General features: G+C 49.6%; 1 protein-coding gene across 1 annotated transcript in view; it reads left to right on the top strand.

Moving 5' to 3' along the window:
• The window catches only part of STAB2 (stabilin 2), a 145,636-nt gene that overhangs the window by 122,040 nt on the left and 1,396 nt on the right, over window positions 1–22,200 (top strand). The window contains exons 56-67 of the mRNA XM_077778501.1: window positions 581–685; window positions 2,149–2,256; window positions 4,283–4,476; window positions 5,842–5,983; window positions 11,402–11,535; window positions 12,392–12,557; window positions 12,696–12,802; window positions 14,859–14,978; window positions 15,768–15,908; window positions 17,136–17,243; window positions 18,124–18,252; window positions 19,300–19,416. Coding sequence (XP_077634627.1) covers window positions 581–685; window positions 2,149–2,256; window positions 4,283–4,476; window positions 5,842–5,983; window positions 11,402–11,535; window positions 12,392–12,557; window positions 12,696–12,802; window positions 14,859–14,978; window positions 15,768–15,908; window positions 17,136–17,243; window positions 18,124–18,252; window positions 19,300–19,416 — 1,571 coding nt within the window. The remainder of the gene's footprint in view (window positions 1–580; window positions 686–2,148; window positions 2,257–4,282; window positions 4,477–5,841; window positions 5,984–11,401; window positions 11,536–12,391; window positions 12,558–12,695; window positions 12,803–14,858; window positions 14,979–15,767; window positions 15,909–17,135; window positions 17,244–18,123; window positions 18,253–19,299; window positions 19,417–22,200) is intronic.

Genomic DNA, 22,200 nt, shown 5'->3' with positions numbered 1-22,200 from the left:
TGCGGTCATGAGCAGATTAGAAAGGATTGCCCCAGCTCTAGCTCCAGCTGCCCTGAGGAGAATATACTGTAGGAGAACAGGAACAGGGCTGACACAGGGAACCGAATGCAACAACCTAGGTGACGGCTGGTGGTGCCTTGGGCTCTGCTGACAGTGCTCCGTCAAGGTGGCAACAGGTGGAAGAATTGATACATATCTTGAAGATTTCACTAAATCGACTTCTCTGTTAGGAGGCCCCAGATGAGTTCTCTCCCCCTGTATTCCAGTTACAAACCCCATGACACCCTCCACTTCGGTGTTTATAAAACTCACCATGTGTGTATAATTACATGTTCAAAGCCACTTACTCCTAGACTGTAAGCCCATGAGAACAGGAGCCTTACGTCTTCTGTTTTTCACTGTCACCTCATTGCCTAGTCGTGTCTGCCTCATGATAACCACCGAATTCATGATGTGTGGAAGGTTTCAAGGAATGGTGTCCACACACCGATAACACAGCCACCAGGTGGTCAGAGAGCTGGCTGATTGGATTTCAATCCCTGATTGCTGATTACTGATCACGTTTCAATTTGCTTTACAGCCTGTGGCTGCTCAGACCACGGACAGTGTGATGATGGCATCACGGGCTCGGGGCAGTGCCTCTGTGAGACGGGGTGGACGGGCCGCTTCTGCGACACCCAGGCAGGTCTGTCATGGGAGTGGCCGGCTGACGGCAGCACCATGCTGCGGCGGACCCGCTGAGAGCGTCCAGCTGGGGTCGGGGGTCGAGTGACACTGAGAAAAAACAACAAAGCAGGTGTTTCCTTTTCCACAAGGAAAAGATGATTTGGATATGTGGCCCTGGGCCTCGGGGGGTTTGGGGACTTGCAGGAAAACTGGGTGAAGAGATTTAACTCAAACCCACAAGACTAGCATACAATCTTGTGCAACCACAGAAGGACCCACCTCGAGCAAACGATACAGGACTGGGCAGGAGTGGCCCCTCAGGAACGTGGCCCCTTGGGATCGTGGTCTTTTGGATCATGGTCTCTCAGGATCATGGTCCCTCGGGATCTGGGTCCCTCAGGATCGTGCTCCCTCAGGATCATGGTCCCGCAGGTTCTGGGTCCCTCAGGATCGTGCTCCCTCAGGATCATGGTCCCTTAGGATGGTGGCCCCTCGGGATCGTGGTCCCTCAGGATCGTGATCTCTCAGGATTGTGGTCCAGATGTGTGTGACACAGAGCTGAAGTGCTTTCCTAGAAAACCATAGTTCTTTGGAGTCCAGGATCTGACCCCTGATTCTGCTAGTTACTAGACAAATAGCCTTACGTAACCCACCTTCTCTGGGCCTGGATGCACACATCCACAAAAAGAAGTGCACCCTGCACACTTTTCAGGAGAAGGAGCTGTGAGGGTCGGAGATGGTGGTTGTGAAGTGCCGGGTGTGTGTGGGCACTAACAGGAGCTGGCATTATCATTGTCGATCATGATCATCATCATCACAATCTAGATCCTTCCTGAGCAGCCAGTGTTCTGAGGCCTCCTGTTCTCCCTGAACCCCGTGTTCTGGTGGAAGGTCTGAGATGTGAAGGGTGAATCATCCACTGTGAATCACGGGGTGCAGAAGGGCATAACTGAGTTCTTCCTATGGGCTTAAGCAACCTGACTTTCCAGAATCCCCTAGCTTAGCTTCCTCCGCCTTCCCCATCTCCCCTGACCACCCCGTGGCTTCCTGCTTCCTGTTGACACTGCAGCCCTACTCACACACCAAAGCTCCAGACTGCTCCCAAGCCTAGCAGTGCCTCAGAAGGCCATGGAAGTTCTCCTCTGATTTAACCATCTCCTTCTGGAACCCCATACCCTTAGGGCCAAAGAGCTAATCTGCCAAATTCATCCTTGTTGAGGTATAAAGTTTTAACTGGTTGCCCATAAAGGCGACATACTACATTTTAGCCTGAATAACATTACAGAGTTAATGTCTTAATATTAAGGAGCAATTCTGGACTCTTGGAATCTTCAGGCTGGGAGGAACCTTCACAAATCACCCTATGCTCCCACTGTCAGGGGGCACTTTTGCAACTCAGAGACAGGCTGGAGAGCGAGTCCCACAGGGTCCCGTGTCTTCCCACCACAGGCACGGCACGAACAGGGACCTCTTTGTTTACAGTTTTGCCCCCAGTGTGCACGCCTCCTTGTTCTGCGCATGCCACCTGTAAGGAGAACAACACATGCGAGTGTAACCTGAGCTACGAGGGGGACGGAATCACATGCACAGGTGAGTCCTGTCCGCGAGTGTGCAAAACACCAGGGCCATGTGGGAGCGGAGCGGGATGTGGTCAGAGCGCCCGGACTTCTTCCTGCTCCTTCCACTCGGGCCTGCGCCATTTCGCCCATACCTACCCTCTCTGGGACTCAGTTTCCTTAGTGGGTTTGCTCATACCTGACCCGCCGACCTCCCAGGTCACTGTTTTGAAATCGCTGCAGACTCAAACTGAGGCACTTTATTTTATAATGTTTTTGTTAACTCCACAAATAATCTGGACTTTTAAAAATTTCAGAAATTGCATGGAGGAGGGCACTTGTTGAGATGAACACTGGGTGTTATATGGAAACCAACTTGACAATATATTTTTAAAAATTCAGAAATTACATTATAGTACTAAAATAAAAAAACAAAAGCAACATTTACTGGGGCGCCTGCATGGCTCAGGCAGTTAAGCTTCTGACCTTGGTTCAGGTTATGATCTCATGATTCGTGGATTTATGCCCTGAGTCAGGCACTGTGCTGACAGCTCAGAGCCTGGAGCCTGCTTCCGATTCTGTGTCTCCCTTTCTCTCTGCCCCTCCCCCACCCACCCACACAAACTCTCCCTCTCTCAAAAATAAAATAAACATTTAAAAATTGTTTTTAAAAAATAGTTACACTCATCACTTGGACAGTACCACTCTGAACTTTGCAATGTCTGTACTTAGTAGTTAAGATATAGCTTCAGCCACACGGAGACCCAAAGGAACAGTGGTATAAACAAGGCAGGTTTAGATGCTTATTTTTATCTCATGTAATACTTTGAATGGAGGCATCCAGAGCTAACATAGATCTGAAAAGACATATGGGAGCCCAGACTCCTTCTATCTTCTTGCTCTGCCATCGTTCACTCACCTGGCCTGAGAGAGTCAGTACCATCAGCACATCCCAGGCAGCAGGACGGAGAAGGAGAGGAAGGAGGCAAACCCTTTCCCTTTAAGGATGCACCTAGAAGTTGCTAAACATTTTGTCTGTTCCCATAGCATTGGCTGGAACCTTATCATCTGTCATACCTAGTTGCAAAGGAGCCTGGGAAATGTAGTCTTCGGTTAGGCAACCATGAGCCCAGCTAAAAATCCATCACTATAGAAAAAAGGAGACAACAGATATTGGGAGAAACCTACCAGTGTCAGCCCCATGCACTGTCTAGCTTCTGTCATGTGTAAAGATTCAAACAGATGCTTGCTTTACAGAAGTGAGACCCTGCTATACCTGCTGTTCTGTCACCTGCTACAAGGCAGCCCAGAAGTGGGTCGCTGATCAACAAGGGCACCAAAGACCAGGTTCTTTCGGTCTTTCTACTCTGCCATCCTTAGGAGAGGCCTTTTGCCCTCATGTTTATTCTTTCAAAGTCTCAGTTGGTTGCCTTGCCTCCAGGCGAAAAGCCAGGCAAGAGAAACCAGATGGCTTTCCAGATACTCCTGAGGCTAGACCTAAATCTAGTTTTGGGTTGAAATTTGGGAGGTGGTGAAAACGAAGGTCCCAACGGGTAGCACAACACAGTGGGGAACGCATGGGCTTTGGGACCAGACCAGTCAGGGTTTAAATCCCAGTCCTACCGTGTTATCACTGTTGAGCCTTTGTCAGATCAGTTAAACTCTCTGCGTTTCAGTTTGTTCATCTGTAGAATGGGGGTAATGGTGCACATCTCACGAAGTACTCAGGAGTGTACTTATTCTAGGTGTGCGCACGTGCAAACACACAGACACACACACACACACAACTGCCCTAACATTAAAACTACTACCAAAGTGGAAGCTGGAGGTATATGACAAAGGGCCCAGAGGTAGACACATGTCTGTGAGGGTATCTATGAAGATACCAGTGTTTGCAAAAGCTAGCATAGAGGCCACTGGGCACGGGGAGAGAAGGCCCCAGTATGTTGGGGCCCATATACGCCCCAGCACCACGGATCCCAGGGCGGCCCACGCCCCCATCCGAGGCCCGCCTTGCACAGACAGTGGTTAAGTGAGCCGTCTCCCCTCTGCTCCTACAGCTGTGAATTTCTGCAAGCAGAACAACGGGGGCTGCGCCAGGGTCGCCAGGTGTTCCCAGAAGGGCACGAAGGTCTCCTGCAGCTGTCAGAAGGGCTACAAGGGCGACGGCCGCAGCTGCACAGAGATCGACCCCTGTGCCGATGGCCTCAATGGCGGGTGTCATGAGCATGCCACGTGCAAGATGACTGGCCCGGTGAGTGTCCCATCCCCGCCGCCCCCGGGGACGGGGAGCCCTTCTGCCCCTTGCTCAGCCTGGCTTCACTTCACTCACTGTTCAGCTTCTTCCTCAACTTCCTCCCACCTCCGTGCATGTGTTGTTAAGTCTGCAGGCTGAATGCAAAGGGGCGTTCTTAGCAGAGAGAGGACATGAGGGGAGAAGCTGCTGAAATCCACATACGGCCTGTTTAGTTAATAGTAATGTGCTGCCGTTAATTTCTTACTTTGGACGAATGTGCTGTTATTATCTAAGAAGGCAACGTAGGGGATCCCGGTGAAGAGTATATGGTCACTCGTTCTGCTGTCTTTGCAACTTTTCTGTAAATTTAAAACTATCCAAAATTAAAAGTTCATTGAAACAAAAACTGTTGGCAAGAAGTGGAGGGGGAAGTACAGGTTTGAGCCCTCAATCAAGTCTTTTTAGAGTGGGATCGGGGACACCTGGGTGGCTCAGCCAGTTGGGCATCTGACTCTTGATTTGAGTTCAGGTCACCATCCCACAGTTCATGAGTTCGAGCCCCGCATAGGGTTCAGCGCAGAGCCTGCTTGGAATTCTCTCCCACTCTTTGTCCTTTCCCACGCATACTCTCTCACTCTCTCTCTGTCTCTCTCTTTCTCACACACACACAATAACTAAACAAACTTAAACGTATAGAGAGAGTGGAATCTGCGCCCTGGTGCCCTGTTTATCCACTGTCAAGAGAAGGTGGTGGACAATAATGTCCGTCATGGTTGTAAGTGTGACTTAGAGTCACACTCTCTGAGCCTTAGCGCCCAGACTTACATTCTGTGGCCTGGCGCTGGCTACTTAACTTCTCCGAGTGTCAGTTTCCTCATCTGCTATGTGAGCCTAATAATAGTACAGCCTCATAGAATTGTTGTGGGGATTAAATGAGATCATTCATTGATTCAGCGAGTGGTCACCAGGCACTTACTATATGCTGTCGCAGGTGCCAGGGATGTAGCAATAAAAGGCTTATACTGGGTGCAGGGAGGAGGTGACGCCCAGTGCAGAAACAAATGTACGAGATGCCTTCAGGAAGCACCGAGTCGGGAAGCACATAAACTGGGCCAGTGTGGTAGAAAGGGCTGGGAGATCTGCTTCATGTGATGCGCCAGGGACGTTCTCTCGGAGGAGGCGACATTTCAGCTGAGAAGACATTTCCCCGTGAGCCAGGGCGAAAACATGACACATGCAGTTACTTCATTCCCGCTGGATGGGAGAGGCATTTTCCTGGTGCTTCTGGGAGTCTCCTGTGCTGGACGGTGGCCCGCAGAGTGCGTGGGGGTCCCGGGGTCCTAGAAAAGGGACTTTTCATCTTTCCCGCTGTCCCCACCCCAGGGCAAGCACAAGTGTGAATGTAAAAGTCATTACGTGGGAGACGGGATGGACTGCGAGCCGGAGCAGCTGCCCGTGGACCGCTGTTTGCAGGACAACGGGCAATGCCATGCTGATGCCAACTGCGCCGACCTCCACTTCCAAGGTCAGTGTGGCTGGGGGCCGCTGGCCCAAAGCACCCTAGTCTATGTCAGGCTTGGGGAAGGTTTTTAATGTTTATCTGTTTATTTTGAGAGAGAGACAGCCCGAGCACACTAGTTGGGGAGGGGCAGCAAGAAGGAGAGACAGAATCCCAAGGAGACTCTGTGCCGTCAGTGCAGAGCCTGATGCAGGGATTGAACTCACAAACTGTGAGATGACGACCTGAGCCGAGATCAAGAGTCATATGCTTCACCGACGGAGCCACCCAGCCACCCCTCAAAGCACCCTAGTCTCTGTCAGGCTTGGGAAAGGGACTTGTGCAAGAGCAAAGGGGAATGAAATTAAACACCAGGGCCAAGCAGCCCAGGCATTGCCCTGCCCAGGACCCAGTGCGCAGAAGGTAGCCAGCTTCTGTAGCAGAGGAGTGGAGTAAACTCAGATCTGGGCCCTGAGCCTTAGGACCAGGACAGTGCACAAAGGTCATCCATCCTGACTTTTCTTAATGCGTGCTTTCCCCAGGTTGCTTAGCAACCATTGACTGGAATTGAATCTAAGGAGGACAGTTTGGGGTTTAACAAAGAGGAAGCGCCTACCACATGAAGATGCAATTTCTTAGCTCTTGTTTAGATAATACACATTGATTGGCATGTATGGCATTCTCTTCCGAGAGTGATTTGAATGGCCCACAGGTGGAATGAAAGAATCACAACACGCAGTAAAGTAAAAAAGCCAAGCGGGAAGTGCCAAGGTTCAGGCGACAGGGCATCTTGAAACCAAGCAGAGGAAATCCATACAGGACCCACCCACATACCTAATTCTGAGCCAGGGCAGGGAGTATTTCAGTGGTTCGGAAAGCAACTTGGGCCTTATGTGTTATAGCCGATCAGTACTAATGGGACATCTGTGACTGGGCCGGGTTTGTTTTATAGACGCGGGCATTTTATTGAGGCACATTTTACATAGCTCGATAATAATTATTGACTTAACACCTGTTCGGTACTATCTCAGTGTATTCAGGCTGCTGCATCAAAGTTCTGTCATCTGGGTGGCTTCTGAGCAGCAAGAATGTATTTCTTACAGTTCTGGAGGCTGGAAGGCTAAGATCAGGGTGCCGACATGGTCAGGTTCTAGGGAGGGCTCTCTTCCGGGTTGCAGACTGCTATCTTCTTGTGTTCCTATGCGGTGTAAGGGCCAGGAAGCTCTCTGGGGTCCCTTTTATAAGGGCACTACTCCACAATGCCTGGCTGGCTTAGTCAGTAGGGCATGTGACTCGATCTGAGGGTCATGAGTTTGAGCCCCATGTTGGGCATAGAGATTACTTTAAAAATACACACACACACACACACACACACACAAATCCCATATGAGAGAGTTTACCCTCATGACTTAATTGCCTCCCAATGGACCCACCTCCTAATATCAACATATTGGAAATTAGGATTTAAATCTATGAATTTGTGGTAGGGGAGGGACACAAACATGGGGTCCATCAGATGTATCAAATCCTAAGACACCTCAAAACCCTTTTGGAGATGAGCTAGAAGTATAAGCAGGAGAAATACATAGGATATATGCTATTGTCTCCTTGTGAGAACACTGCCCATATAGCTGAGGACATTTTTTTGAATTAGTAAGACAAGAAAAGGCAAGTAATAAAACAGAAGACAGCACTTTATCTCAGGCGGATGGTGCAATGAGAGAGTGAGAATAGAGGAACATTGAGAGCAGGGATTCGAACAGATATATATATATATGGCCATGTTCCCCGAAAAATGATGGACAGCCTTAGTGTCCATCAGCAAATGAGCGGATAAACAGACCGTAGCCTATTCGTACAGTGGGATATTATCCAGTCCTTAAAAGTTAGGAAACTCTAACGTGCTTTAATATGAATGAAACTTGAAAACATCATGCCGTGTGAAATAACCAGACACAACAGGACAAATATTGTGGACATATATAAGGTGTTTATAACAGGCAAATTCATAGAGACAAAGTAGAATAAAGGTTACCAGGGGCTGCAGGGAGTGGGGGTGGAGAGTCATTATTTAATTCAGACTGAGTTTCTGATTGGAATTATGGAAACATTCTAAAAATGGATGGTGGTGATGATTGCATAACACTGTAGATCTACTTAATACCACTGAATGACACACATAAAATGGTCAAAAAAGTGGGGCACCTGGGTGGCTCAGTCGGTTAAGCATCCAACTTTGGCTCAGGTCATAATCTAACAGTTTGTGAGTTCGAGCCCCACATCAGGCTCTGTGCTGACAGTTCAGAGCCCACTTCAGATTCTGTCTCCATTTCTCTCTGCCCCTTCCCTGCTTGTGCTCTGTCTCTCTCAAATATAAATAAAACATTAAAAAAAAGGACAAGAAAGTAAATAGTGTGTCACATATATCTACCACAATAAGAAAACTTTTTAAAGAATAGTCAGGGATGGGAAAGATCTCTAGGAAAGATGAGAGAGGGAGTCTTCAGAGGAGCTTAATAGAGGCCTGGGACTAAGGCAGAGACTTGAAAGATGTCAAGGCAATGACCTCAAGGTGACAGGGTCTCGACTGGGAAGAGGGGTGAGCTCAGGGCACACAATGGTCATAGAGAGGACAGGTAAGTCACATAAGGCTTCCATCTCGAGAGAGCGAACCCAACACCTGGATAAAGCCGATGGGAGAGAACGTGGCACAAAGTTTGAAAGCTTGGTTGGGGATATTCTGTGTTCAAGGTGATGGTAAAATGGCCAAGCAGAGAGATTCTTCAGGCACGTGCTGTTTAGAATGGGGGCCAAAACGAGCAGCTGGAACTGGGGACATTGATCCATGAGTCATCTGCCTCAAGAAGTACCAAGTCCAGAAAGTGCTTGGATTGTTTCTGGAGGACATGATCCCTGTGGCCAGCCCTGCCCCTGCCACAGCTCAGTCACAGGTGGAAACCTGTTTAGTTCATCCCTCTTCTCCATGGGGGTTGCTTTTCCGCTGGAGTATGAATGCCAAGAAAGTGGTGGTGTTACGAAGTGGCCAGGTTTCACATTGGACCCACCTTCCGCTGTAGCTGAGCAGTTACCCTTAGCAAGGCAGGATGGCACTGGGCTACGCCCCCAGCTTTCCCTGTGACACAGTTACAGAGCCAGCCCACACTCCACATGTGCCTGTTCTCCCAGGTCAGAGGAGGGCAAACCGCTGCAGCCTTTATGCCAACCAACTTGACACTGTGTGCTGAGAGCCTTAAAATAATGCATGCTGTGCGGCACCTGGTGGCTCCGTCGGTTACGCGCCTGACTCTTGATTTTAGCTCAGGTCGTGATCTCACGATTTGTGAGTTTGAGCCCCATGTCAGGCTCCGAGCTGCCAGCACGGAGCCTGCTTGGGGTTCTCTCTCTCTCTCCCTCTCTCTCTGCGCCCCCCCCAAATAAATAAATATAAACCTTATAAAAAATCTTTAAAAACATTTTTAAAACTTCATGCCGAGACTCGGTCGCTACATTCAAGGAACTCATCCTCCAGAAACAATCTAAGGGAATAAAGATAAATGTACCATCTCAGCGTTATTTCACATGATAAAAGACTATAAATAATGTATCTCTAACAGTAAAGGGTGATCACATATACTGTTACACATCCTCCCAGATACAGTTTCTAAGAATTGTGTTGTTGAGTAAGAGACAAGGTCATCCATCCTTACCCAAGCTGTCGTGCTATTAAGTGCATGCATTTCAGATATAGGGCTGACAGGACCAGACAACATGTGGAATGTCCTGCTGGGTCTATAGTCAAAGAAGATCTTGAACTTAGCTCTTTCTTGGTGAAGAAAGGGCCCTTTTAGTGGCATTTGATAATGAACTTGACAATGTAAAAATATGACTCGGGTTTTGAACTATTTCTGGTCTCTGCATTCCTTGTCTGGCTAAGATATCAGCCAGGAGAAAAATGATAAATCTTTCAGTATCTTAGGGGAGCAATGGCTAGAATACTTTTTTTTAAATGTTTTTATTTATTTCTGAGAGAGAGAGACAGCATGAGCAGGGGAGGGTCAGAGAGAGAGGGAGACACAGAATCTTAAACAGGCTCCAGGCTCTGAGCTAGCTGTCAGCACAGAGCCCGATGTGGGGCTCAAACCCATGAACTGTGAGATCATGACCTGAACCGAAGTCAGACGCTTAACTGACTGAGCCACCCAGGTGCCCCTAGAAGACCTTTTTACGGGCATAGTGGCAATCACGAAACAGAGTCCTTGGCAAAAACTCACTTTAAAGTGTTTTTTCATGTCTGGAAAGTTCATCAAAAACTATTCAATTATAAGTATTGAGGGGGAAATCATGTTGCCCAAGAAAATTTGTAATATGAGGAAATCATCATGATTTAATGTTAAGTGTAAAAAAAAAGATTTCTAGGGGCATCTGGGTGACTCAGTTGGTTAAGCTTCCAACTTTGCCTTAGGTCATGATCTCACTCTTTGTGAATTCAAGCCCCACATCAGGCTGTGTGCTGTCAATACAAAGCCTGCTTTGGATCCTCTGCCCCGCCCCTCCTCTGCTCATTCTATCTCTCAAAACAAGGAAATAAAAATTTAAAAATAATAATTAAAAAAAATAAAAATATAAAAGATTTCTAAACACTCTATATGCAGTAAGCCGCCACATTTGTAATGTATATGACATGTAAATACATAGGTAAAAAGACTAGAAGAGTATGAAATCATATCAAAATAAAAAGTTGCCAAAAGAAAGTAAAAATTCTTTAGAGAATCCACACCAAAATGTTAGCCATGGAGTAGTTATTTCCAGGGGGTAAGATTATAGGTGATTTTTGTTTATTTCTTTTTTACTTTTCTGTATTGCCCAAATTTCCACAATAACATGTGCTATTTTTATAATTACGCTATTGTTGATAGTGCTGCTATAAACATCGGGCTGCATGTGCCCATCGAATCCGCATCTTATATCCTTTGGATAAATACCTAGTAGTGCAATTGCTGGGTCAAAGGACAATTCACATTTTAATTCTTTGAGGAACCTCCACACTGTTTTCCAGAGTAGCTGCACCAGTTTGCAGCAAAGAAATAAATACTTTTTTTATATTTATTTTTGAGAGAGACAGAGCATGAGTGGGGGAAGGGCAGAGAGAGAGGGAGACACAGAATCTGAAGCAGGCTCCAGGCTCTGGACAAGCATGCAGCACAGAGCCCAACATGGGGCTTGAACCCATGAACCGTGAGATCATGACCTGAGCTGAAGTCGGACACTTAACCGACTGAGCCACCCAGGCGCCCCCAGAAATAAATACTTTAAATGCCGTGTTTCAACATACCCGGAAACGAATTGGCACCGGACTACTGCCGGCCTTCCGCTTTGGCATTCTTTGCCGGAAGTCCTGCCCACCAGGCGGGCTGCCCTGGACAATTCCTCTTTTTTCCCTTCTAGACACCACCGTCGGAGTGTTCCATCTACGCTCCCCACTGGGCCAGTATAAGCTGACCTTTGACAAAGCCATAGAGGCCTGTGCCAACGAAGCAGCGACCGTGGCAACCTACAACCAGCTCTCCTATGCCCAGAAGGTGCTTCCAGTTAGTGGGCGCCCTGCGGGCAGGGGCTACACAGGGCGGGGGTGCGGCCTCTTCTCAGCATGAGGGAGACGGGCTGTTGCCTTTTCGACGGGCAATACAGGGTCCTCCTGGAGCAATACTATCAACGCGTCACGTCCGCCCGGCACGTACGATGTGGCAGGCACTGTGCGGGTGCGGTGTTGACAACACCATCCATCCGTAAACAGTCCTGGAAGTAGGTGTCACTCTTCCCATTTTACAGACAGGGCAGGCAAGGCTCAGAAAGGTTAAGTACTGTGCCCAGTGTCACCCAGCCAAGAGGTGGCAGATCCAGGACTCAGATGTAGCCCTTATCCCAGATGTCTGTTCTCTGCCATGACGTTCTTCCATCAAGGCAGAAGCAGCGACTGGGAGTGCGTGCATCACAGCTAAAAACCAGAAAGGGGCCAGTAACCGCAGGCCCACGATCTCCCTGAACCCACAGAACGGCCGAGTTTTGAAATGTCTGGAGGGGCTGTGAAAGGTCCTAAGTGGGGATTGCCCCATCTCTCGATACAACCAGGTAGGAGATGACTGATAGGAAATCTCAAGTCAAGAACAGACAGAAGAGAAACAAGCGTGAAGGACTTGGGCACCTCTAAGAAAAAGAGGGCACCACTTTCATCCATTCAGTGAATTGATTGAGAACAATTTAGTGAGATCCCACTGTGGTCCAGGCACAGGGGTCCAATAGACAAAATGAGCCATGACCCTGACTCCCTGGAGTTTACAGTCTGAGGGGAGAATCAGACAGGCACCAAAGGACCTCACTCCAAATATGAACCTGTAGCTGATCTACTGATCCGCGGCCGTGTCTGTATCCCTGCAGGCCAAGTACCACCTCTGTTCAGCAGGCTGGCTGCAGAGCGGGCGGGTCGCTTACCCCACGGCCTATTCCTCCCAGAACTGTGGCTCCGGTGTTGTGGGAATTATAGACTATGGACAGAGAAACAACAAGAGTGAAATGTGGGACGTCTTCTGCTATCGGATGAAAGGTAACCAGCCCAGCTACACGTCAGATCCCGGGCCAGCTGCAGGGCAGTCCTCAGCCTGGCCAGCCCATCCCCAAGGGTGAGCTGGAGCAGCCGGGCCCCTGGCTCACTGGAATGGGGCTGTGTGTCCCTGCCTTCCAGATGTGAACTGTACCTGCAAGTTCGGCTACGTGGGAGATGGCTTCTCGTGCAGTGGGAATCTGTTGCAGGTCCTGATGTCCTTCCCCTCGCTGACAAACTTCCTGAGGGTACGTACCATGTCTGCTTGGGTTTGCCGCAGGGGAGGAAGGCAGTTAGTCAGAGGCAAGTCCTTGGAAGAAGCCAAAGGCTCCCAGTCATGGTTAAGATATTGGGCAGCAGACCACATTGCTGGAATGTGAAGCTTGGGTTTGCCACTTACTTGCACCGCCTTCAACAAGTTTCTTTCCTCTCTGGGCCTCAGTTTCCTCAGGATGGAGGAAATGGAGAGGATGATCTCACTAACCTCATCAGTGAGTTAGTATTTGTAAAGCACTTAGACCGTGGCCAGCACGTGGGAACTGCCACACCATGGCTAGCTGGCATTGTCTCTTCTTGGCATCTAGAGCAGCTTAAGAGTCTGATCTGCAGGAATGAGACACTCTTGTCTTCGCAGACAGGGCAGGGCTATCCAGTTAGCTGCCAGTGAGCCAGATTACTAACATGCAGTCAACTTTCAACTTGCACTTAGTATTGAAATTTCAGTCACTTCAGTTATTCTACAAGTTAGGCCTAATGAAGAGAAAGCTCCAGTTGTAGAAGGATTTGGTGCTCACTGATCAAAGAGCTAAGCTAAGAAGAAGAACAAGAATAGCTAACATTTCATGAGCATTTACTTTGTGCTGTGCACATCTGAACCCTTTCAGAGCACTTATCACTCAGTCCACAGAATGTAAGCTCCCTGCGGGAAAGGATTATCTCTGCCTTGTGGCTGGCATACACTCGGTGCTCACTAAACACACATTAGTATGAATAAATTCTCATGTGACCTCATGAGGTCATTTCTGCTATTATCCCCATTTTATAAATAACGAAACTGAGGCTTCCCAGAAAGGTCAAGGGCACAGCCAAGGAGAGGGGACTGGGCATAAGTATAGGGCTTAAAGGATCAGGGCAGAAGTTAAACCAAGGGCTCCAAAATGGTGAGTCATTATCCATAGACCAAATGGTATCCATCTGACGGTTCTAAAATTCAGGGTTACCATAAACACACCAACGATAAACCCTCAAATTCATGTTTCTGCGGTGCAGGAGCTTGGCTTGTACCAACATTTCAGAGGAAACAGTGTCAGGCTTCAGTAGCCCCGTGTACATAATGGCAAAGTTGAGCTGGGTACCGAGGTTTCTTATAATGTTTCAGCAAGTATTTAACAAGTGCTCACCATGTGCTTGAGATATATTGGTGAACAAAACAGACACACAAACAATAAACGAATAAGTAAATAGTATTGAATGCTAGAAGGTGATTATGTATGCTGGCGGGGGTGGGGGGAGTAGAGCAGGGAGGGAAAGGTGTGCCACCACAGGGTTCCCGTTTTGCGGAGTGAGAAGGGAAGGCCTTGGTGAGAAGATGACGTTTGAGAAAAAAGCGAATGGAAGAAAGGGAGTTAGCCACACGCATGTGAGATGAGAACATTCCGGGCAGAAGGAACAGCTGGGGAAGGATGAAAGGCAAGGGTGTGCTGCACAAGTTTGAAGAACAAGGAAGCCAGTGTGGCTGGAGCGGAGGGAGGGAGGGAGAGGCCAGCGGGGCCCAGGGTCAGAGAGGCAACGGGGTCCAGATGGTTGGGGCCTCATGGGCCATTGTAAGGCCATTTCCTCTGAGTGAAATGCAGAGCATTGCAAGGTTTCAATAAGATTTGACCTCACATTTCAAAGGACAGCACAGGCTGCCATGTCATGAGTGGTCTGTGGGGGTGCTGGGTGCCACAGTAGGTTGGGCTTCTGACCCTTGATTTCAGCTCAGGTCATGATCTCATGGTTTGTGGGTTCGAGCCCCTCATCGGGCTCCACACTGCTTGGGATCCTGTCTCTTTCCCTCTCTCTGCTTCAACCCACTCAAAAAAAATAAACTTGAAAAAAAATTTAAAAATAAAGAGTGGTCTGTGAGGTGGCTGTGACTTAGGATGATGGGGTTCACTGAGGAAAGAAAAAATGCTCCTAAAGCTCTCCTGAGAGTCAGTCAGAAGAAATGGGATGAGTCGTGGCCAACATCGGGAAGGTTCTGGGATGGGTGGTGCCCCACGACCCTGGGCTCCCGGGCTGATCACTCTCCCCTCCCCCCAGGAAGTGCTGGCCTATTCCAACAGCTCGGCCCGAGGCCGGGCGTTCCTGAAACACCTCACGGACCTGTCAATCCGCAGCACCCTCTTTGTGCCACAGAACAGCGGGCTGCGGGAAAATGAGGTGAGGCGGGTGCCTGGAGCCTGTGCGTTAGACGGGGGCTTCTAAACGGTGTCAGTACCTATCACCACGAATCACCCCAAACCTCAGGGGCCACACATTCACACAGCTCACACATCTGCGGGGCAGTGGGCACGTCTAGTCTTGGCCGGGCACGTTGGCGTGCCTGTGGTGACCTGGCTGTGGGCTGACCGGGGCGACCCGCCTGGGCCTCTGCCCCGCAGGCCGCCTGCCCTCCAGCAGACCAGCCCGGGCATGTTCTCATGGTGAGCGAGCCTCCTACTGGTCACACTGGCTGACGTGCCGCGGGCCCCACAGGTCACGTGGCTGAGCCCAGAGCCAGAGTGGGACGCACTCAGAGTTACCTGGCCAAGGACAGGAATGCAGGAGGGGAGAAGAGCCAGAGCCGCTGATGCCATCAGTCTACCACGCTAACGTGCACGCCACAGAGGAACGGCTGTTCCACACGGGTGGCCGGCTGCAGGCTCTGACGCCCCCGGCCCCGGCCCCCCCAAGGGCTGAGGGGAGTTTACCTCTGCCCGCCGTTACCCACTCACAACCCAGTCCTCACGAACAGGACATTCAGTGCCACAACCTAGCCAGAGGCGAGCCTGTGGCGGAGGGCCCGGACAAGCAGACTCCTGAGAAAACTTGACATTCCTTATCTCCACCTGGAAGCAGAAAACCAAGGCTATGAGAAGAGATTTTTTTTCCCCCTGTGTCATCTTTATTATTAAAAATAAAATTGCTTGACTTCTACAGACCATTCTTATGTTTCTCCTTTGCTCTCAGACGCTGTCTGGGCGGGACATTGAGCACCACCTCACCAACCTCAGCAGCTTTTTTTACAATGACCTTGTCAACGGTACCATCCTGCAAACTAACCTGGGAAGCCAGCTGCTCATCACCGCCAGCCAGGACCAGCAACAACTGGTATGAGAAATCTTCTGGATTTTCTGGAGATAATATGTGCAAAGCCCTTAGCATACAGTAGGTGCTTAATAGATGGCAACTAGTATGTGAAAGTAAACTCCAGACCTGCAGTCAAGGGACGGTACTAGCTGCGCACAGTGGCACACCACACCATGAGGCAACCCCTGCCCCTTGGCAAGCAAACCGCTGGTGACCACCGGCCCCAGAAACTGGTCATGAGTGAGGAACTTTACATGAAGCCATTTTTAAATGGCAGATTCTCCACCTCTGTTTCATGATGGTGGCGGTGATGATATTGGTGATGACCGTGATGGTGATATTGATGGTGATCATGAGGGTGGTGATGGCGTTCAGGATGCTGATGGTATTGATTTTGATGATTGACATGATGACACTGACGGTGATGATGGTGATGGTGATGATTATCTTCATCATGATGATGATGCCATGAGGTGGTGGTGGTCATACTATGAGAAGTGGTGGCAGTAGTGATGACCAGACAGCCGTGGTGTCAAAATCATAGGCATTCGTGAGGATTCAGTGATTCGGTGCTTGTGGCGTGTGAGAATTGTTAATGACGTGTGGCAAGTGCCCAAAGAGTATTATTTTTTTAATTTTTACCTGATAAATTATTTCTTTTCTTGAAGATTAGTGGTTTAGACCAGTGTTACTCAAATTTTAGGTGCATTTAATCACCTAGAGATTTGTTCAAATGCAGATTATAATTCAGTAGGTGCGGTATGGGGGCCTCAGGTTTTGCATTTGTAATGAACTCCCGCTGATGCCCACAAGCACAAGACAAAAATCACACTTTGATTGGCAGGGGACTAGATCACTTAAAACTCCGTTTTCTAACAGCTCGGTGTGGTGCTCAGAGCAGTGGACCCAAAGCTCAGAGGCTGAGGCTTGCCATTTGCTACCCGGGTGACCTCAGCCAAACCATTTTCCTTCTGAACTCTCATCTCTTAGACAAGCAGGCAGGACAGAATGGCCCTTGCGTTCCCTGTGGCAATTAGATCTGCTTTTTGGCCCCAGGGCAACTCATGTCCTGGGCTGTCCAGGTGGTGAGCAGAAGTGCTGTGCTGCCTACCGGTAACGACAGGTCTGACACGCAGACTGCAGGACCTCGGAAACACCGAGCAACTGCCTTCCACGGAGGGGCTGCCCGCGTGGGGAAAAGAGGCAGGTGGCCACAGATCCCCAGCAGCCCTCCTCTCGTGTCCCCAGGAGACCAGGTTTGTGGACGGAAGAGCCATTCTTCAGTGGGACATCTTTGCCTCCAATGGGATCATTCATGTCATCTCCAGGCCTTTAAAGGCACCCCCTGCCCCACTGGTGAGTATCCAAGGTTCCTGGCAGGGGGTCCAGTGTCCACTTCCCAAGAGGCAAACTGTCGCTAGAAGCCCCGCCCCCTCTTCTCTGGAGACTGGAGGAGCCTCCCACTCCCACTGTGGCCTCAGGGCCACAGGGCCCTGGTTCATCCCCCCTCTGCTGTCACCATGAATGTTTGTTGAATGAGTGGGCCGACAGAGAGGCCACTGGAAGGGGAGTTGGAAATCCCGCGCTCTGGTTTGGCCTCTCCACTTCCTCAGCTCTGCAACCCTCGACAAATCCCAGAACATCTCCAAGCCCCATTTTCCTCATCTGCAAAATGGGAGTCATAATGCCTACCTCCAGGTTCTTGGGAGAATTGGGATTAAAAAATATAAAATAGTTAGGATAGTCCCTGGCACACGGCACGGGCTCGATAAGGGTTGGTGGGCTGGTTGGTGGTGTCACCATTTTGCTTTCTAAAGTGTGAGGGAGAGCTGAGCCCACTGGGCTTCTGGGAAACGCCATAGCGTAGTGGTTAAGGGCACAGGCTCCAAGCCAGGCTGGGTTCAAAGCCCACCTCTGCTCCTCCTTGGCTGTGTGATATTGGGCAAGCACTTACCCTCTCTCTGTGCCCCACCACCATGTAAAAATGGAAACAATAATAACTGTCCTTATCTCTAGGGACTATTCCAGGTTTAACTGGAGTATTTCACGGAAAGACCTTAGAAGAGACCTTGGCAATAGCAAGGGCTACATATATGTCAACTGTCTTATCTTTATTTTTATACCAACTGGCCCCCAAGATGCATCAGGCCAGCAGGAATGAGGTGGGCTCCAGAAGGCACTCCTCTCCTGAGGAGGCACCAGCTTTAAGTAACCCCCCTTCCCTCTCTGTGTGCAGGCCTCGGTCCACGCTGGCTTGGGGACAGGGATATTCTTTGCCACCATCCTGATCATTGGAGCCGCTGCTTTGGCTGCCTATTCTTACTTTCGACTGAACCGGAGAACAATTGGCTTCCAGCATTTTGAGGTAAGACAGAGAAACATGGGAAGGCACTGATGGGGCGCTCTCTGCATTCCAGCGCCCGGCCCTGGGCTCCTTCAGCTGCCCGGCCACTTCACAGAGCTCACCCAGCAGTAGCCGGGGGCTTGGTGCTCACCCCGCCCCCGCATCTGGGGTGGGCCCCACTGGGAGAGGAGCCCAGGTGCAGCTGCAAGCCCTGGCTGAGTGGGGCTTTGGTGAGGGGGGGGCTATGGGCTGCCAGCAGCACGGGCTCTCCGTGCAGGGGTCTGGCTTGGAGGCATATTCGCCAGGCGCCCAGGAGGTAGCTCACCTTGGAGGAAAGGGGAGATAAGCACCCACTCTGATCGGTGGGGGGGCTTCAGGGCTGACTGACTCTGGGGGTGGAGGACGGGGTCGGGGAGCTGCACGGCCTGGCCTTACAGTGCAGCCAGCCTCAAACGTCGCCCCGTTTGAACTGTTGGGCGCACATGTGGGTCAGCAGGTCTGGGCTGAGCAGGGGATTGCTCTGGGGAGCAGGTTTGGCAGCAGCCCCACAGCTGAGCCCCTGCCAGGCCCACCCCACCCTCCAGCTGCCCCCCTCACCCGCCTGGTGACGACAGTGCAGAGCCCCAGCCGCAGGCCAGCTCCTCCTCGCAGGTCATCTGCCTATTAATACACTCCAGCATTTTCACCATCAGTGTCCATGCTGTATGAGCCCTTCTATATCAAGTTCAAGGACAGGGAAAGCCACTCCAGGGTGATGAAAGTCGGAATAGCAGTTACCCTGGCTGGGATTGGGTGCTGGTGGCCATGGGCATGAGGATACTTCCTGGGGCAGGGGGAGGGCATGGAAACACCCTATACACTGACTTGGGGGGGTCACACCTGGATGGACAGATTAAGCCACTGCGCTGAACACTCAAGAGCAGTGCACCTTTGTCTCCGTAAAGGACTGTTAAAAAGACAAAGCTCCTGGAGGTGGGTGGGGCGTGGCTGGCTCTTCCTGGGCTTGAATGAGCCGCTCCTGCCTTGGGGACATCCTGGCTCTCAGCCTGTGCTTGTCTTTCTGAGCAGTCGGAGGAGGATATCAACGTTGCAGCCCTCGGGAAGCAGCAGCCTGAGAATATACCAAACCCCTTATATGAGAGCACACCCTCTGCTCCCCCAGGACCTTCCTACGACCCCTTCCTGGTGAGTTTGCATCTTTACGTGGCACCAGAGTCAGCTGGGGGTGAATGATGCCTTTCAGCAAATGCAAGTGAAAAGCTTTGCACATAGAAAAGCACACTTCTAGGACATTCTCAGGGCAGTAAGCCTAAAGAAGCCAGGATCACAAGTTGACTGAAGCCATGTTGGCTGTTCAGTGTCCCCGAGTTCTTTCGGGGAGGCTGAAGTCTCCAACAATTAGAGGTAATCGGAGAGAACCAGAGGTGCCCCCACCCCCAACCTGTGACCAGGTGAAACGTGAGATGTCACATGAGCAAATCCAGAGCTTAGTTCTGCTAAAAACATTGATGAGGAAGCCCGCACAAAATAAGACTCAGCCCCGAAAAAGCTTTCTTTCTTTCTTCATGTTATGCTTTAAACTTAGATTTAAATTGTTGGGGTGCCTGGCTGGCTCAGTTAGTAGAGCATGCAACTCTTTTTTAAAAAATTTTAATGTTTTATTTATTTTTGAGAGAGAGAATGCAAGTGGGGGAAGGACAGAGAGAGAAGGGGACAGAAGATCTGAAGCAGGCTATGTGCTGACAGTGGTGAGCCCAATGCAGGGCTTGAACTCATGAACTGCAAGATGATGACTTGAACCAAAGTTGGACACTCAACCAACTGAGCCACACAGGTGCCCCAAGCATGTGACTCTTGATCTCAGAGTCATGAGTTCAAACCCCATGCTGGGCATGAAACCTACTTCAAAAAATTTTTTTAACTAAACAATTTATGTTGTCAGCATTTTTCTGCCCATTGTTAGAGCTGCTTCTTACCTTTGAAGCTATGTTGCTTTTGATGCCAACAGACCAGGTCCAAGGATCCAGAAGAGGTCCCACAGGACCAGCACAGAGGGTCCTTGGCTTCTTGAAGGATGGAAATCAAACATGAACCAGCAGGAAGTGAGAGCAGAGTTTATTGAACATACAGAGAGAGCAGATGCAGACGGAGTGCCTGCGAGGCTACAGAAGGAAAAGAGCAGGAATCTTGTGTTTGTTCTGGGTCTGGGGGTTTTTACTGAGGATGGTGGTCTTGTGTACGTGTCCTCTCAGGCATCCGGGAACCAGCCAGAACAAAGACAGGGGTCCGAGTGTTAGTCCTTGGAGCCAGAGGGCCTTGGCATAGAGATGTCTAGCGCTGGTGGTCTGAAATAGGCACATGATGGCTTAGTCCGGTTATCCTCACCTGGTCCTTCCTTAGATGTTAATCTGTCCTAGAGAAATCATGAACCCCTGTGCCTTAGAGGAAGCCAAATGCTATTTGCCTTCTGAGGCATGTGTAGAGCGGGGTGGGGGTGCAGGTCCGAGCAAGAATAGAGGCAGGAAAGGGAGCATAAGCAGGTTTTTATGGAGTCCTTCGCTTTCCCTATCTCACTTTGATCAACTCTTTTATGTCTAGAGGGGCATGTTCTGCTCTGATATTCCGGGAAATAACCTTTCATTTCTAGTTAGTGATCCCTGAGCTTAGATTGGGGCCCACTGACTTCAACCCAGAGGGAGCCCATGGCATGGTGCCCCATTCACACTGACTGTGGAAGGTACATCCTACCTGTAGTCTATCACCAGGTCTGGATGGAGACGTTAGTAATAACATTTAATCCTTCCTTTTATATAAAGATCAGAAGAATTGACAGCTAGCACGTGCCTCAGCAGACTGAGCTGACAGCACTACTCAGGTCCAAGGAAGTAACTTGAATCTGGGCTGTTGGTCTAGAACCCTCATGGAAAAGTAAGCAAAGCCAGAGAGCTGCTGTGATTGTTTTATGCCTGAACATGTGCTGTCCTTTCCCTCAAGACTTCATGGTTGTTGAATTCTTGTAAGTTGGTGTGGAAACATTACAGAAATATTGTACTGCACCATTTTTAAGCTTATATAGTGCAATCGATGTTTTTGTTTTTCTGTAGTGAACCAAGCATCAATATCTTGTGTTCTTGGTACCCATGGTAGCAGAACTAGTATCTTTGCAATAGACTGAAAGATAACCAGATCATACCCTATTTTGTGTTTCTAATCAAACCCATTAAAAGTTTCCCCGTCCAGATTGAAAGGGTAAGTTCAGCTCTGCATGTATTAAGCAGTAGTTTATTTGTGGAAGCACGGTTATGTTGAAATCAACCTCATTTAAACAGCTGGGAGCGGGGGAATGTTATCCAACTTATTCAACGCTCTTCACCTTCTCAGCTGCTTGTCTTCTTCAGAGGGCCCTGCCAGCCCCAGGCATGAAAGAGTCTCCAGAGGCAGGAGAAGAGGGAATCCCATATGCAAGAGTCAGATGAACTTTCTCATCAGACCAAGTGGCAAAAAAATGTTCCGGGAGTAGAAGTCCTAAGCTGAGGGTGCCAGTCCCACGAGTGGCCTTCTACCTTCTCATACCTTTTATATTGAAGGTGGGGGTGCCTATACAATATCTGTAGCCAATCCAGGCATCTGGAACACGCCCCTTATGCAAATTAACAAAACGTCAGTGCCAATCAGAGCCATGTAAGGCTTCGGGTGCCGCCTCTGGAATAGGGCTGCTGATTGGACTCTCTCAAATGCTCAAGAATTTTCAATCTGAAAGGTTTTTTTAAACATGTTTTTTAAAACATTTCTTTGTTTTGAGAGAGGAGAAAGCACAAGTTGGGGAGGCACAGAGAGAGAGAAAGAGAGAGAATCCCAAGCAGACTCCACACCATGAGTGTAGGCCCAATGCAGGGCTCAAACTTACAAACTGTGAGATCATAACCTGAGCCAGTCAGATGCTTAACCAACTGAGCTACCCAGGCACCT

The sequence above is a fragment of the Crocuta crocuta genome, unplaced genomic scaffold (genome assembly GCF_008692635.1).
Source record: "Crocuta crocuta isolate KB4526 unplaced genomic scaffold, BGI_CrCroc_1.0 scaffold705, whole genome shotgun sequence".
In the NCBI taxonomy this organism is placed as follows: domain Eukaryota; kingdom Metazoa; phylum Chordata; class Mammalia; order Carnivora; family Hyaenidae; genus Crocuta; species Crocuta crocuta.
Note: the sequence above shows the minus strand (reverse complement) of the source record. Positions and strands in the feature narration are given on the sequence as shown.